Source organism: Sinocyclocheilus grahami, unplaced genomic scaffold, assembly GCF_001515645.1.
Source record: "Sinocyclocheilus grahami isolate Dianchi unplaced genomic scaffold, SAMN03320097.WGS_v1.1 scaffold5.1, whole genome shotgun sequence".
Taxonomy (NCBI): Eukaryota; Metazoa; Chordata; class Actinopteri; order Cypriniformes; family Cyprinidae; genus Sinocyclocheilus; species Sinocyclocheilus grahami.
Window position 1 is genome coordinate 6174992 of NW_015505184.1, and position 16461 is coordinate 6191452.

Consider the following 16461-nt stretch of genomic DNA (forward strand, 5'->3'; position numbering starts at 1 on the left):
GCTGATGACACTCAACTCTACCTCTCATTCCATCCTGATGATCCGACGATAGCTGCTCGCACCTCAGCATGTCTAACAGACATTTTTTGTTGGATGAAGGACCATGACCTTCAACTCAACTTGGCTAAGACAGAACTGCTTGTGATTTCAACAAACCCATCACTTTATCAAAATTTCACCATCCAGTTAGGCTCATCAACCATAACTCCTTTTAAAAAAACAGCTAGAAACCCTGGAGTTGTGGTTGATGATAAGCTGAATTTCTCAGAACACATAGCTAAAACTGTCCTGCAGATTTGCTTTATACAACATTAGGAAGATCAGGCCCTTTCTTTCAGAACATGCAACACAACTCCTTGTTCAAGCTCTTGTTCTATCCAGGCTGGACTATTGCAATGCTCTCTTGGCAGATCTTCCAGCCACTTCTATCAAACCTCTACAATTAATCCAAAATGCAGCTGCAAGATTAATCTTTAATGAGCCGAAAAGAATGTACGTCACACCTCTGTTCATCAATTTGCACTGACTACCAGTAGCTGCTCGCATAAAATTCAAGGCATTAATGTTCTGCACCCCTTTACCTAAATTCATTACTTCAGAGTTATGTGCCCTCTAGAAGCTTGCGTTCCGCAAGTGAATGGCATATTATTGTGCCATCTCAAAGAGGCACAAAACCACTTTCACAGACTTTTTCATTAACTGTTCCCTCCTGGTGGAATGACCTGCCCAAATCTGTTTGGGCAGGTCTGTTCCATCTTTATTTGACCCTCTAACTCTAGCACATTCTATTCTATTTTAATTCTACTTTATCTATATATCATCTTTTTTTATAAAAAAAATTTAACTCTAGCTTTCTATTTTTTTTCTATTCTATTCTTGTTTTTTTTCTTTTTGTGTGTGTGTGTGAGTGTGTGTGTATATATGTATGTATATATATGTATATGATATCTATATATCTCTGTCTTTCTATAAATGCATACACTTAGTACAACTTATATACTGTATATATATCACAGCTAAGTTAACCCAGTTGTACTAAGTTGTCATTTAGTACAACTTAACATTTCAAGTTGACTTTTAAGGCAGCACAAGAAACTTATTTTCTTAAATTGAAAGAATGGGTAAGAACAAAGAGCTGTCAAAGGATGTCAGAGACAAGATTGTAGATCTGCATAAGGCTGGAATGGGCTACAAGACCATCAGCAAGAAGCTTGGTGAGAAGGAGACAACTGTTGGTGCGATTATTCAGAAATGGAAGAAATACAAAACAACCATCAATCGGTCTTGGTCTGGAGCTCCGTGCAAGATCTTGCCTCATGGGGTAAGGATGATCATGAGAAAGGTGAGGGGTCTGCCCTGAATTACACAGGAGGAGCTTGTTAATGATCTTAAGGCAGTTGGGACCACAGTCACCAAGCAAAACATTGGTAACACACTACGCCGCAATGGAAATCCTGAAATCCTGCAGCGCCTGCAAGGTCCCCCTGCTCAAGTAGGCGCATGTACAGGCCTTTTAAAGTTTGCCAAAGAACATCTAAATGATTCAGAGAAGGCTTTGGAGAAAGTGCTGTGGTCAGATGAAACCAAAATGGAGCTCCTTAGCATAAACTCGACTCGCCGTGTTTGGAGGGAGAGAAATGTTGACTATGACCACAAGAACACCATCCCTATAGTCAAGCACGGAGGTGGAAACATTATGCTGTAAGTATACAAGTTTTCTTCCAGCTCATTTTTAAAGCATGCAGCTTTTGAAAAACGACCTGTCGCCTGTATGTCACAGGTGAGGTGATTGGTCATTATTATATCCTGTTGTTAACATGCCATACGTGTCACAGGCCTTCACAGGCAGAGCTGAGATCTGAGATATCAAAGATAAAATACATGTCTGGACAAATACTTTACAGAAGAATGTCTGTGTTAATTCATGTATAACTCTTCAATGATTTTAGGAAGTCATTGTGAATGTCTTGTCACCTCTTACCCTCTGTGTATGATTTAGCTTGTCCTTATTATAACAATAGTCATGGAGTAGTGAGTGTATCTGTGCTGTTGTGCCAATCAGCAGTCCCATTCATGGCTGGCTTACCCTCCCAGCAGCGTCAGCTCTGGGATGAGTGCATTTTAACATTAGGCCAATCTGCAGCCTCAGGAAGAGGCCATATTCCCCAAATCCATCTTTATGTTGAAGAGGCCCAGGATTAGAATGCAGACGGAAGGCAGCATTTTGTGCCTTGGTTACAATAGTCAGATTACTTTGATCTAAACCTTATTTAATAAAAGAGACTAAATTTATACATACAAATTTATACACAACGTGTTGATTGTTGAATCAGTGGCCAGTTTTGTAAATTAAGCCTCTATGTAATATAAATAAGTAATAAGTAGTCTGAACAACTAGTAGTTAGCCAAGGGGCAATAAGTCTTATTTTTCAGATTCAAATTAGACCAATCTATGTTTTTTTGTAACTGAACTAAAAATGTTATGAGCAATTTTTAATGACAAAAATTAGATGACTAACTTAAAGACTAATCTAAGCATTTTATGCAGCTGGTCACAGCAGGTCACTCTTTCATTAAAGTTTCAATATGTGAATTTAGAGAAACCAAAACTCTAATGTTACTGATACTGAGGAACAGAGAGTCATATAAGGGCTTGTAGGATATGGGCATGCATGGAATGCTCTTTCATATAATTTCCCACCTGCAAATCCTCTACCGTGCTACTTACTCGCATTACTATTAATGTTAATGTTGTAATAAATCAACAAAAATGTTCTTGTTCACATTTGAACTTACTTCAGATAAAGTAACGGCTGTTGTTTTTGTACTTGTTTATATTTATAGCTATTTTCATGGGCCTGCATTAAGAGGGAAATTAAAAAGGATATTTTTAATTATCATGAAATTAATCTAGCAGACTTGGCCCCTTAAATGGGGCAACTTAACATTGTAAAAAGAATGTGATCATTCCAGTTGGGCAAGATGCAGTGCCAAGTCAAAGACTTTGGAAACAAGTTGCTTCATGCTACGGTACACATTACTGACAGTGTTTTGCTCTGTCCTTTACTATGACCCTGCTATGACCCTTCTGAAGAAACACTGGGACCATGTTTAAATTTGACCACGCAGTCCATACAGATAATAAATGAATTAGAGAGAAAAAGAAGTAATTCTCTTAAAGAAACAAAACCAATCTTTCCGTAACTGCCCTAAATAGAAGTATGCTGCAAACAATTCCCCAAATTATTCACTTTTGATATAAATTAGAACAATGGCATCTTTCTTTAACAATAAAAGTGTGTAGTTCGGTGACAATAGCGCCATTTAATGCTGAGAGCAAAAGGTTTTATTTCAGAACTCCCATTGACTAACATTTCAGAGTTAAATAAGTACAAAAGTCATAACTACAAAATCCTCTAAGATGGATTTCACCTTCTTTTGATGTAGCCTATTTTATATCTTCTTTGCTTTCCTTTTTTTCTTATGACTTTATCTTAAAATATAACTTAGAAAGGCTCAATAGGCTACCCAAGGTGAAGAAAATGAGAAAGTAAAAAAGTTGTAGCATTGTCTACAAAAATGTTTTCATAAATCAATAAAGTAATAGAATAGCCTACTTTCCTTACACCTTGGTTTTTCTTTATTTACAGTTATACCTAGACTTTTGATCACTTGATGAACCACAAAGATATCAAAATGATATCTCAATTCAGCAACTGAAAACAATTAATAGCAATTAATAAAGAGAAAGTGCAGAAAAGTAACACTGGACCACAGAGGGTTAAGCATGGATATTTACAGTGAGCGCGTCACCAGCGTGCACCGGAAGTAAATCGCAATGGGACGCAGTCAATTTCAAGTTCATGTTGTCAAAACTTTTCGTCCGATGTCTTGTTTTCTGTATTGATTAAGAGTCAAGAGCGCACAGTGCCATGATGGCACACCGATATCTGCATCTGTCAAGAGGCTGCAGGAACCTTCTCCACGCTCTGCTGCCAAATGTCAGATCAACAAACCGTGTGCAACCGGTAAATGTGCAGCTTGACTGTGTTTCTCAGGATCTTTCATCATCCGGGAACGCATCACCATACGCTACGATCTGGTCACGAATACGCATTTGTCATTTGTGTCATCCGTGTGTCTCGTCTGCTGCAGCCTGCGGTGTCACAGACCGGAGAGTTTGACAGTAAACAAGGGTCGGCCTGTGTGACATTGCGTTGGGTAACGCGTCCAGCTCATGTTATGTCACAGTTCTTCACAATAAATCTGTTATACCAAGACAGCGTCCAAAACATCAGTTCGTGCTATTGCTAACTCTGCATTGCTTCTTTGATATTGTAATAATTCTTGTGAACAACGTTATTTTAGGTCTAAAAAAAACATTTAGAGCTTATTGGCATTTCACTATCTGTTTTCGTATTATCTGCTGAAAATAGTTACATAATTCATAATGAGAAAAGGGCAGGAACCTGTAAGTTCCTCCAGCAGCTCAGAGTACTGTCAACAGTCTCTTCAATAACTAAGGATGACTTTGAGATATATAATATTAATTAGAGGATCGGTTCTCTAAAGGGCTTCAGTAATCGGAGGAACCAGAATGGTGCCATGCGTATTTTTATTTCCATTTTTACTGCAGTCTATTTTTCAGCAGTTGTGATTATGTCTGTTCATCATCTCAATGGATTTGCTTTTGAAGGTCCAGGGTGTTGGGCAAATCGTCCTAGACAGAAGATCCTTGCTTTCTCAGGTCTTGGGCACCTATAGAAGATTAAGCTCCAAACCTCCCAAAGGTGTGAATTACTCGAATTATAAAATGACATTGAGTTCTCAAAGCTGGACTGTTCTGCTAATTGCGTTTTATATTATTGCTCTTAAGGATTTGAAAAATACTTCCCTAATAATAAAAACGGTGGTCCAAAAAATGGTGAGCCCAAGCCATCCAACGCAGAGGTCAAAGGTAATATTTCTCATAAGCTTATAATGTGAGCTAATTGCCTTTTGACATACAATATAATCATGTTGTTTTCTGTATCTGTTTTAACCCAGAGGCCAAACCAACCAATGCTCAAAAGACCACTGGTGGAGGAGGAGGAAAAAGAGGGGGGCGGAAGGATGAATCCAGTTGGTACAGCCGTCTCCAAAAGGTTAAAGGCTGTCTAGTAATTACTATTGGTAATACTAGGCTTATTGTAACATTTAAAGCTTGTTTACTACTGTTTACTGAGGCAGATGTAATGATACATCATATGTCACCAGAGAGAACTCTTGACATTTAATTGGAAGATCAAGGGTAACATTTTGCAAAAAAATTGAAAAGGTCAAAAAAATATTTCATGCATTAAAAAGAAAAACTATGCATGGATGAATTGTAAACAATAAGATCAGTACATTGCACAATAACATGCCCTAATTTCTCTGTCATTTCATGCAGGGTGAGGTGCCGTGGGATGATAAAGAGTTCCGTATGTATTTCCTGTGTGGAACGGCCTTCTGGACAGCCGTCACATATTATTTCTTCTTCCGAGATGGAGGAAGAGAGGTCACCTGGAAAGACTTTGTAAATGGTTACCTTGCTAAAGGAGTGGTAAGTAATTACTTATATTTGGTCTGTATTTTCAATCAATGTTGTTTGACGTTTCTTTTCACCTACACTTGAACTTTGATCCATGAAGTTATGTATTTTATCTTTGCTAGGTTGACAGGTTGGAGGTTATAAACAAGCGATATGTAAAAGTCATCTTTACCCCTGGTAAAACTCCAGTTGACGGGGTGAGTTCTTTACAATAATTTGATACCGTTATGATTATTAATTTTTGATAGTCATTGGTAACCAAGCCAGTGATCTTATAATTAAACAGATTATCCATTAGCCAGGTCAGTCTGACACAGACTACCATCCAAAAGTTCAGGGTCAGTAAGATATATATTTTTGAGAAATTAATACTTTTATTCAGCATTAAATTGATTGAAATCCAGAGCAAAGACATTTTTTTACATGTCATTTCTATTTCAAATATACTGTTCTTTTGAAATTTTATCAAAGTATCTTGAAAAAATATATTCAAATCAGAATATTAGAATGATTTTTGAAGGACCATATGACACTGAAGACTGGAGTAATGATTGCTGAAAATTCAGCTTCGCATCACAGGAATAAATTGCAATTGAAAAAATATTCAAATAGAAAACAAATTTCACAATTTTACTTTTTTTTCCTTCTGTATCTTTGAACAGATAAATGCAGCTTTGATGAACATAAAAAAAAAAATCAGAGTTATTTAGTATAATTAAAATCGTGTGTAATATAACTTGTGTTTGTTTGTTTGCTAGTTTTTATTGCATTTGTTATACTTGTATTTTTTTAAATAGTTTTTGCCCTGACAATAGCCTAAGATGCTGACATGGCATTAAATAAAAATATACAACTACTACATTTAAAAAAAATCACAGACCCCAAACCTTTGAGTGGTAGTATATGTACAGTGTTTTTTTCTTTCTCTCTAAAAACTATGCATATTAATGACACACAATGAACTGTGATCCTTTCTCCAAGCAGCAATATGTGTGGTTCAACATCGGCAGTGTGGACACATTTGAGCGAAACCTGGAAACTGCTCAGCTAGAGCTGGGTGTTGAAGGAGAGAACAGACTGCCAGTCGTCTACTCCACTGAAAGTGATGGGTGAGATATTGACGTAAATTTGCAATAAATTTAGTAAAGGAAAAGTATCATCAATCAAACAAGCAACTTTAAATGCTGTGCATGTTTGTTTATTAATTTCAGTCTTATTCTTCTGTCATTTCCAGGTCGTTCCTCTTTAGCATGTTGCCCACTGTATTGATCATTGGGTTCTTACTGTTCATGCTGAGGAGAGGGCCAGCCGGGGCAGGGAGGCCAGGGAGGGGAATGGGTGGGCTCTTCAGTGTCAGAGAGACCACTGCCAAAGTACTACGAGACGAGATCGATGTCAAATTCAAGGATGTGGCGGGCTGTGAGGAGGCCAAATTGGAGATCATGGAGTTTGTAAACTTTCTTAAGAACCCAAAGCAGTACCAGGATTTGGGTGCCAAGATACCAAAGGTAGCGCAAGACTTTTACATAACATTACATAATGGGTTTGTAATTTAGTAAGTCAACTTAGATTTCAACAGAGGGTTTAATCTACTTGTTTAGGGGGCTATTTTGACTGGACCCCCGGGCACAGGAAAGACTTTACTAGCCAAGGCCACTGCGGGAGAGGCCAATGTCCCCTTTATCACTGTGAATGGATCAGAGTTCTTGGAGATGTTTGTGGGGGTTGGGCCAGCCAGGGTAAGTACATTTTCTGTATCCTATTATGAGCTTCATGGTGTTCAGTATGCTTTCCAACAAACTTCGTTCACAGTGTGACTAAAACACTTATCATTTTGGATAGGTTCGGGATCTCTTTGTATTGGCCCGGAAGAATGCACCCTGCATTCTCTTCATAGACGAGATCGATGCTGTAGGAAGAAAGAGAGGCAGAGGCAACTTCGGCGGACAGAGTGAACAAGAGAACACACTCAACCAGTTACTAGTAGAGATGGATGGTTTGTATCTAGAACAGTGTTTCCCAACCTTTTTTTAGTCGCGGCACCCTTTGGAAATTTTAACAAACTTGTGGCACCCTACAAAATTAATTTTGTCACAATATTTGAATTTCTAACTTTGATATGATAATTTGAGAAGTATAGATATTCGGTACAACAGGGAAGAACTGCAGAATATAATGTCATACAGATATTTTTAATATTATTAAACAATGGTGGCAATCAGTAGGCTAATTTCTAATGAAGAGACCAATTTATATGACAGATTTTAATGTAGGCTTTTATACATATGTAAACATTGTTTAATTACCATTATAACTAGCTATCTCACAAATTTTTGCTCACTCAGTGTTTTTTTTATTTTACAGTGGGGTAATTTTGGTGCAGTAGCACAAGATCGCTTGATTTCAAACTTTGAATTGAATAAAAAATGACAAGTAAGCAGTCAGTAATAAAATAAGTACAAATAAAGAAATTAATAATGATAGCACAAATAAAAAATAACGACAGGCCTAGTTTTTCAAGTAGGTCTAACAGTAGGGTTAAGATATTTAAATTTTTTTACCAATTATCCAAATAATGTTTAGTCCTAGAAAGCTATTATTATCAGAACACGTGAGCATAACATAGCGGTCAGCAGATCAATGAATGAGAGGGCAGTGTTACCAGAGTTGCCCATATACCACACCATGTTACAACACAGTAGGGCTATTGCAGATAGAAACAATACTGTACTACATCGATGTTTCCTGTCGGCTCAATTTTTGAGTGGACTTTGCTGTTCCGATGAGCATGAACGGTATACGAGAGGAGCGACTGAGCGGAGCGCACATGCATAGAGCGGGATAATACGCAGAGTGTCACACCACGTGAAAGTGAATCCTGAGCGGTGAACTAATTTTCGGCTGTCGGAATTTCGGTGCATCTCTAATTATTGGCGACATCAGAAATGGATATTATATAATAAATGCTCTTTTGAAAATTTTAGCAATTTAAAAATATTAAAAAATTATTTTTTTTACACGGCACCCCTGCTCTCGACAGGCGGCACCCCGGTTGGGAAACACTGATCTAGAAGACCGTCGTTTCCAATATTAGATCCACGATTGTAATTTTTAGATTGCTTTATAATTTCATTAAAATTTCTTGTAATAAAAATATGAGCATTTTATTGGTCTCAAACTCTAGATCCTTCACGTGTCAGATCATCAAACAGTATTTAATGTTAGTATTAAAAATGATGTAATGTAATTATATATGCAAATGTATATCCCTTTCTCTCATTTGTAGGATTTAACACTGCTACCAATGTTGTAGTGCTGGCCGGCACCAACAGACCAGATATTCTAGATCCAGCTCTGATGAGGCCTGGACGCTTTGATAGACAGATATATATTGGTAAGGGTTTTTGTCAATAGCCCATTTTTTATTTGTATTTTTTTTTTATAGTTAATTACAAATGTTATCCTTTAAAGGGGTCATATGATGCGATTTCAAGTTTTCCTTTCTCTTTGGAGTGTTACAAGCTGATTGTGCATAGATAAGATCCCTGAAGTTGCAAAGACTAAAGTCTCAAAACCAAAGAGATATTCTTTATCAAACTTAAGACTCTGCCCCCCTAAAACGGCTCGTTCTAACACCCCCCCCACATATCTACCTCACTATGTGGAAATATTTGCATAATGCCGCCCAAATGTTCACGCAAAGAAAGAAGGCGTGGTTTCAGTAACCGCAGTTAGTGTTGAAGCAGCATGTCAGGGAGACGCTGTGTGTTTCTACGTGAAAGCAAAAGCACTTTATTTGGCCTTCCGGAAATGGATGCATTTAAGAATCTTTAAGATGACTTACAACAGAACAGCAATGCATTTTATGAACGACCGTTTCGTGAACCTAGGAGAGAAGGGGGAACTTTAATCACAGGCTATTTAAAAGCTGCATTTATTTTTCCCGTCAGCAATGTGTTTAATGTTTTAAAAGTATACACTACCATTCGAGTGTCTGGGATCATTAAGATTTTTTAAATGTTTTTGAAAAGTCTCTTATGCTGACCAAGGCGGCATTTAATAAATCAAATATGCAATAATGTTAAATATTATTACAAATCGAAACAAATGATTTCTGTTTTAATATATATTAAAATGTAATTTATTCCTGTGATAGCAAAGCTGAATTACTCTAGTCTTCAGTGTCACATGATTCTTCAGAAATCATTCTAATATGCTGATTTTGTGCTTAAAGGATAATTCCTATAAAGGCTAATTTCGCTGGTACCTGTGATCAGTGACAATAAAGGGCTCATTCATTCATTCAAAGGGGTCATATGATGCGATTTTCGCCGCTCACGCTAGGCCGCCGTGTGTGATGTTGTGTGTTTCGTTGTGAAAGCGATACTACTTTGGCCTTCCAAAAGAGGACACGACTAGAAATCAGTGGTTAAGTTGTATTTACAACACTGTTCCAGAACACTTCAACCCAAGTATTCAGATGTGTGCAGCACATTTTATGGAGGACTGTTTCCTGATCCTGGTAGAGTAGACTACAATGCCGGCTGTTCTGACTCACAGAATGTAAGTACATTTTCATTTTTAAAGGATTTGCCACTGACAATTCAAACGCGAGTTTTGAGCAGTGTAGAGTAGGGCTTGTTGTTTGTCATTTCTCCAATCACAAATGCAGACATGGTTTTATGTTTACGTGGCGTGATGCAACGTGTAAAAAGACAAGTATAAGTCATTATAATCTGTAATTATGTCCCCACAGGATTTGCATCACAGTATGGTAAGGGGCGTAACATTTCCGTCACACGCTTGAGGAATTCGGCCAATCAGAGCACACCTCACTTTTCAGACCGATGAGCTTTGTAAAAATCGATGCGTTTCAGAAAGACGGGGCATAGAGGAGAAACAATAATGTACAGTATGTGGATAATAATGTGTTTTTTGAACCTTAAACCACATAAACACATTTCATTATACCAAATACACAAAATAATGTTCTTTTTAGCAGCATCATATGACCCCTTTAACAAACATTTTATGCATTATAAATGTTTATACTGTCACCTTTGATCAATTTAATTAATCCTTGCTGAATAAAAATAAGAATTTCTTACCCCTAACATTTAAACTGTAATTTAAGTTCATGTGTATTTTGTATATTGCATAATGATTGCAGGGCCACCAGATATCAAAGGCAGAGCCTCTATATTCAAAGTCCATCTGAGACCACTAAAGTTGGATGCAGAGTTGGACAAAGAATCTCTGGCAAGGAAAATGGCTGCTCTAACACCTGGTTTTTCAGGCATGTAAAAACGTTTTATTCATTTGAGTTTCAAAAGTTGTTTATGAGATGTGAACTAAGTTTCCCCGCTTACTGATTTCTCTCTAACAGGTGCGGACATCGCTAATGTGTGCAACGAGGCTGCGTTAATTGCAGCCCGCCACCTTTCTGATGCCATCAACCAAAAACACTTTGAGCAAGCCATCGAACGAGTCATTGGGGGTAAGTGACAGATGTGAAATTTGAAAATCTCACGTTAATTTTTTCTTAAACATATTTATAGCAAACTGTGATATTAATCTATTAGAGTGCATGCATAGTTTTGGTGTGAAGTACAGATCTCAGAGAAGTAATCTCGCTGCATGTTTAGGTCTTGAGAAAAAGACGCAGGTGCTGCAGCCAGAGGAGAAGAAGACCGTGGCTTACCATGAGGCTGGTCATGCTGTAGCCGGCTGGTTCCTTGAGCACGCTGACCCTCTGCTAAAAGTAAAACTCACACTCCTTCACCTGTACAGTAATACTTTGCTTTTTCAGTGTACTCGGTCATATCATTGGTCGTTTCAGGTGTCCATAATCCCGCGTGGGAAGGGTTTGGGCTATGCCCAGTATTTGCATAAAGAGCAGTACCTGTACACCAAGGAGCAGCTGCTGGACAGGATGTGTATGACGCTGGGTGGACGTGTGTCTGAGGAGATCTTTTTTGGCCGCATTACCACAGGGGCACAAGATGACCTGAAGAAAGTAACACAGAGTGCTTATGCACAGGTCGGTCATATATTTATATGATTTGACCATTGCCTGTATCATTGGTGGTTCATACATAGTAAATGGATGATTTCTGACAATTTGATTGTCATTTGATAGGATTTTACTTTAATTTTAATTTGTGCTGTTTCGGAAAATGGAAAAAAAAAAATAGATTATTGTTATATTTTGTTTTGTTTTCTTAAGAATGAACAGAAAGCATTTTGAGAGGATAAGAAGTACACACTGCTGGTCAAAAATTTGGAATAATGAATACATTGTTTAATTTTGTCTGTGCTATGGGCAATGTGCCGACACATGGCACAGTTGTGCTTAAGGTGTCCTGAGTTCGAATCCCACCTTGTGGACCTTTCCCAATCCCATCTCCCGCTCTCTTTCCCACTCGCTTTCTGTCATATCTCCATTGTCCTGTCAGAAAACATGCAAAAATGCAACAACAAAAAAAGCCTTAATTGTTTTGAATAATTATTGAATAATTTTATTATTTAATAATTAAAACATTTCTTATTATCAGTGTTGAATTTTTTTTTTCTGCTTAAAGGATTACTTCACTTTCAAATTAAAATGTCCTGATAATTTACTCACCCCCATGCCATCCAAGATGTTTACGTCTTTCCTTCTTCAGTCGAAAAGAAATTAAGGTTTTTGATGAAAACATTCCAGGATTATTCTCCTTATAATGGACTTCAACGGCTACCAAACGGTTGAAGGTAAAAATGACAGTTTCAGTGCAGCTTCAAAGGGCTCTACACGATCCCAGCCGAGGAATAAGAATCTTATCGAAAGAAACGATCGGTCATTTTCTAAAAAAAAAAAAAAGTATATGCTTTATAAACAAAAATGCACTCCTTGCACTGCGTGTCCATGACTTCACGTAATTACGTAGAAAAGGTCACGCTTGACGTTGGCAGAAGTTAGGTTTCAAAAGATTTAAACATCCAGGATACGCACATGAAGTGACCATTTTAAATGATAAACTGACACAAAGACATTTGAATATGTCATTGAAAATACAACTTTTGAACGGTCCTTCTTCTCCACATTTGTAAACACGGAGTCGGTACTTCCGCCTACGTCAAGCGTGCCAACGTAATTACGTATTACGTGAAGTCATGGACGCACATCGCAATTTTTGTTTATAAAGCATATACTTTTTTAACATTTTTTTTTTTTAGAAAATGACCTATCGTTTTTCTAGATAAGACCCTTATTCCTTGTCTGGTATAGTGTAGAGCCCTTTGAAGTTGCACTGAAACTTTTTGACCTTCAACCATTTGGTAGCCGTTGAAGTCCATTATAAGGAGAATAATCCTGGAATGTTTTCATCAAAAACCTTAATTTCTTTTCGACTGAAGAAAGAAAGACGTAAACATCTTGGATGACATGGGGGTGAGTAAATTTTCAGGAAATTTAAATTTGAAAGTGAACTAATTCTTTAAAGGGGTCATATGATGCAATTTCAAATTTTCCTTTCTCTTTAGGGTGTTACAAGCTCTTGGTGCATAAAGAAGATCTGTAAAGTTGCAAAGACTAAAGTCTCAAATCCAAAGAGATATTATTTATAAAAGTTAAGAGTCAGCCACGCATACCTAAAATGGCTCGTTCTAACACGCCCCCACATATCTACGTCACGATGTGGGAAGATTTGCATAATGTTGCCCAAATGTTCACGCAAAGAAAGGCGGCATAACTTTTATTCTCGCTGTAGTATTGTTGTTGCCACCGCCATGTCATGAAGGCGCTGTGTGTTTCGTTGTGAAAGCGAAACTACTTTGTTTGGCTTTCCAAAAGAGGACGATATCCGCTTCGTCATGCCTAGAGCTGATCTGTGCTGGTCACTGAGGAAATACATCAACTTCACGCTGTGCATCGCCGGATCGGCTTTCACCGCCGTGGACGAAGCGGAGTCCAGCCCGGGGTCGTCACATGTGGTTGCCGCGAGCCCGCCGGCCGCTCCTTCGTCGAATCCGCCGGCCGAGCCGTTCTCAAGCCCGCCGGCCGCTGCTCACTCTAGCCTGCCGTGTGTGACGCTGTGTGTTTCGTTGTGCAAGCAAAACTACTTTGTTTGGCCTTCCAAAAGAGGACACGACTAGAAATCAGTGGTTAAGTTGTATTTACAACACTGTTCCAGAACACTTCAACCCAAATATTCAGATGTGTGCAGCGCATTTTATTTTTATTTTTAGGACCGTTTCCTGATCCTGGTAGAGTAGACTACAATGCCGGCTGTTCTGACTCACAGACTGTAAATACGTTTTCATTTTTAAATGATTTGCCACTGACGATTCAAATGCGAGTTTTGAGCAGTGTAGAGTAGCGCTTGTTGTTTGTCATTTCTCCAATCACAAATGCAGACATGGTTTTATGTTTACGCGGCGTGATGCAATGCGTAAAAAGACAGTATAAGTCATTATAATCCGTAATTATGTCCCCACTGGATGCAACAAATACCTCGTTTATAATGGGTTTTAATGTTTTTGTCTCGTCGCTCTGGCCGGACAAGGCATCACAGTATGGTAAGGGGCGTAACATTTCCGTCACACGTTTGAGGAAATCGGCCAATCACAATGCACTGGATAGCTGGCCAATCAAAGCACACCTTGCTTTTCAGACCGATGAGTTTTGTAAAAAAAATCGACCAGTTTCAGAAAGGCAGGGCATAGAGGAGAAACAATAATGTACAGTATGTGGAAAATAATGTGTTTTTGAACCTTAAACCGCATAAACACATTTCATTACACCAAATAATGTTCTTTTTAGCAGCATCATATGACCCTGAGTATGAAAACTGAGTACCTACCATTCAAGAAAATATTCAACAAGAATGCATTAAATTAATTAAAAGCGACGGTAAAGATATTTATAATGTTACAAAATATTTATATTTCAAACTTTTGTGACTTCAGCAGGTATCGCTTAATATTACACCTAAATGTATATTGTTTTTTAAAATAATAAAAATAAGAAATGTTTCTTGAGCACGAAATCAGCATATTACAATGATTTCTGAAGGATCATGTGACACTGAAGATTGAAGTAATGGCTGCTGAAAATTCAGTTTTCCATCTAGGGCTGCAAAATGATTAGTCGCGATTAATCGATTCAAAATAAAAGTTTGTTTACATACTGTGTGTGTGTGTACTGTGTATATCTATTATGGAAACAAACTTTTATTGTGAATCGATTAATCGCGACTAATCATTTTGCAGCCCTATTTCCATCACAGGAATAAATTATATTTTAAAATAGAAAACAGTTATACATATATTTAATTACTGTATCTTGTACCTGTTACATCCATAATATAATCCAGACCCCAGCTGAAAACTGTTAATCTTCCATCTACAGATTGTGCAGTTTGGCATGAATGAAAAGGTAGGGCAGGTGTCTTTCGACCTGCCACGGCAGGGAGAGATGGTTTTGGAGAAGCCCTACAGCGAGGCCACGGCACGCCTCATCGACACAGAGGTCAGAAACCTTATCAACACGGCCTATCAGCGCACACAGCAGCTGCTAAATGAGAAGAAGGCTGAGGTGGAGAAGGTACAGCAGGCCACTATCAGAATCAATGCGTTTTACATTGATTTGTTTTCATCATCACGCCACATGAATTGTGTGTACAGAAAACAACTGGGAAACATAACAGTAATGCTCTCTTTTTACCACTAGGTGGCAATACATCTACTGGAGAAAGAGGTGCTGGATAAGAATGACATGGTGGAGCTGCTGGGCAGAAGGCCGTTCGCTGAAAAGTCAACTTATGAAGAGTTTGTGGAGGGAACGGGAAGCATGGACGAGGACACATCGCTGCCGGAGGGCCTGAAGGACTGGAACAAGGAGCGCGGCAGCGAGAAGGAGGAGAGTACGGAGGAGCAGGTGGCCCGACAGATCACTGGTGGTATGCCCTTCTGAGGACACCCGTTCACCATGACCCTGGAGGGTCCAGAGCGCTTATTTAAGAGATGGGAAACACTTGCCTGACGGACACTGAGGCAAGTACCCTGTTCTTCAGAAGAGCTGCAGCTCTTGGTAGTAGGCGTTGGACTTTGTGTCCAATGTTGTGTACAGTAGGGTGTTTATGAAATATAAACTTTCTTGTGCTGAAGTTTGTGTTTCAACAAAATTGAAAGGATCAGGAGATCTTCTGTTGAAGATGAAGTGTATTTTATGTGACACATCAGCTCTTTGCCAGAAAATCTGTTTAACTTGAGGCAAAAGCACTGTAGCTTGTCAAGAAAGATTCTCTCTAGTCACTTAAATTTTACCTATCAATGACCAAGAAGACATACAAAAAAAAATCTCTCTCTCTCTCTCTCTCTCTATATATATATATATATATATATATATACACACACATATATACAGTGGTGTACTGGAGGGTATACGCAGATAAACGGCGTATACCCACTTCTTTATCAGTCGGCTTTGTGTATACCCACTTCTAAATCCCCTCTGATGTGCATTATTCATTAGTGTCCTGCATTAGCCAAAATCATGACAGTCCACCATGACTAGCTAATCAAATCACATGTAAATAAATGCCAATATTCCCTAAACATACCCAGTAAAGTCAGGATGCGCCGGCTTCCCTTTAAATTTGATCGACTGTAAACATAGGAGTAGAACTGCACAATTCTGGATAAATTGATCACGATTTTTTTTTTTGGTATCAAATAGAGATCATGATTCTCCTACAGATAACTAAACAAAATAGCTTGTCTACTAGAGGTTCTGACGAAATGTTAATTTTTGCAGTCTATGTAATTTTTTACATTTTAATTATTTATTGCAAAATCTGCACCTTTTGTGGCTAATATTAATTTCATAATGATCCTTACTCCAGTAAGTC

At 38.2% G+C, this 16461-nt stretch overlaps 1 protein-coding gene across 1 annotated transcript; it reads left to right on the forward strand.

The window, feature by feature from the left end:
• The first annotated feature begins 3834 nt into the window (after nucleotides 1-3834).
• On the forward strand, nucleotides 3835-15923 carry LOC107585478 (AFG3-like protein 2). The gene is made up of 17 exons (XM_016272509.1): nucleotides 3835-4028; nucleotides 4697-4790; nucleotides 4877-4957; nucleotides 5047-5144; nucleotides 5432-5584; nucleotides 5695-5769; nucleotides 6557-6681; nucleotides 6807-7080; nucleotides 7174-7311; nucleotides 7415-7568; nucleotides 8859-8966; nucleotides 10743-10868; nucleotides 10959-11069; nucleotides 11218-11333; nucleotides 11412-11612; nucleotides 14961-15155; nucleotides 15282-15923. Exons 1-17 carry the CDS (start codon nucleotides 3933-3935, stop codon nucleotides 15522-15524), a joined length of 2388 nt encoding a protein of 795 aa, XP_016127995.1. The 5' UTR covers nucleotides 3835-3932; the 3' UTR covers nucleotides 15525-15923.
• Nucleotides 15924-16461: the final 538 nt, after the last annotated feature.

Excerpts from the sequence above, each read along its gene's own strand:
- LOC107585478 (XM_016272509.1), top strand. The coding sequence starts at position 3,933 with ATGATGGCACACCGATATCTGCATCTGTCAAGAGGCTGCAGGAACCTT. Across the intron at positions 4,029-4,696 it reads CAACAAACCGTGTGCAACCG|GTCCAGGGTGTTGGGCAAAT; the intron begins GTAAATGTGCAG and ends TTGCTTTTGAAG. Across the intron at positions 4,958-5,046 it reads ATCCAACGCAGAGGTCAAAG|AGGCCAAACCAACCAATGCT; the intron begins GTAATATTTCTC and ends GTTTTAACCCAG.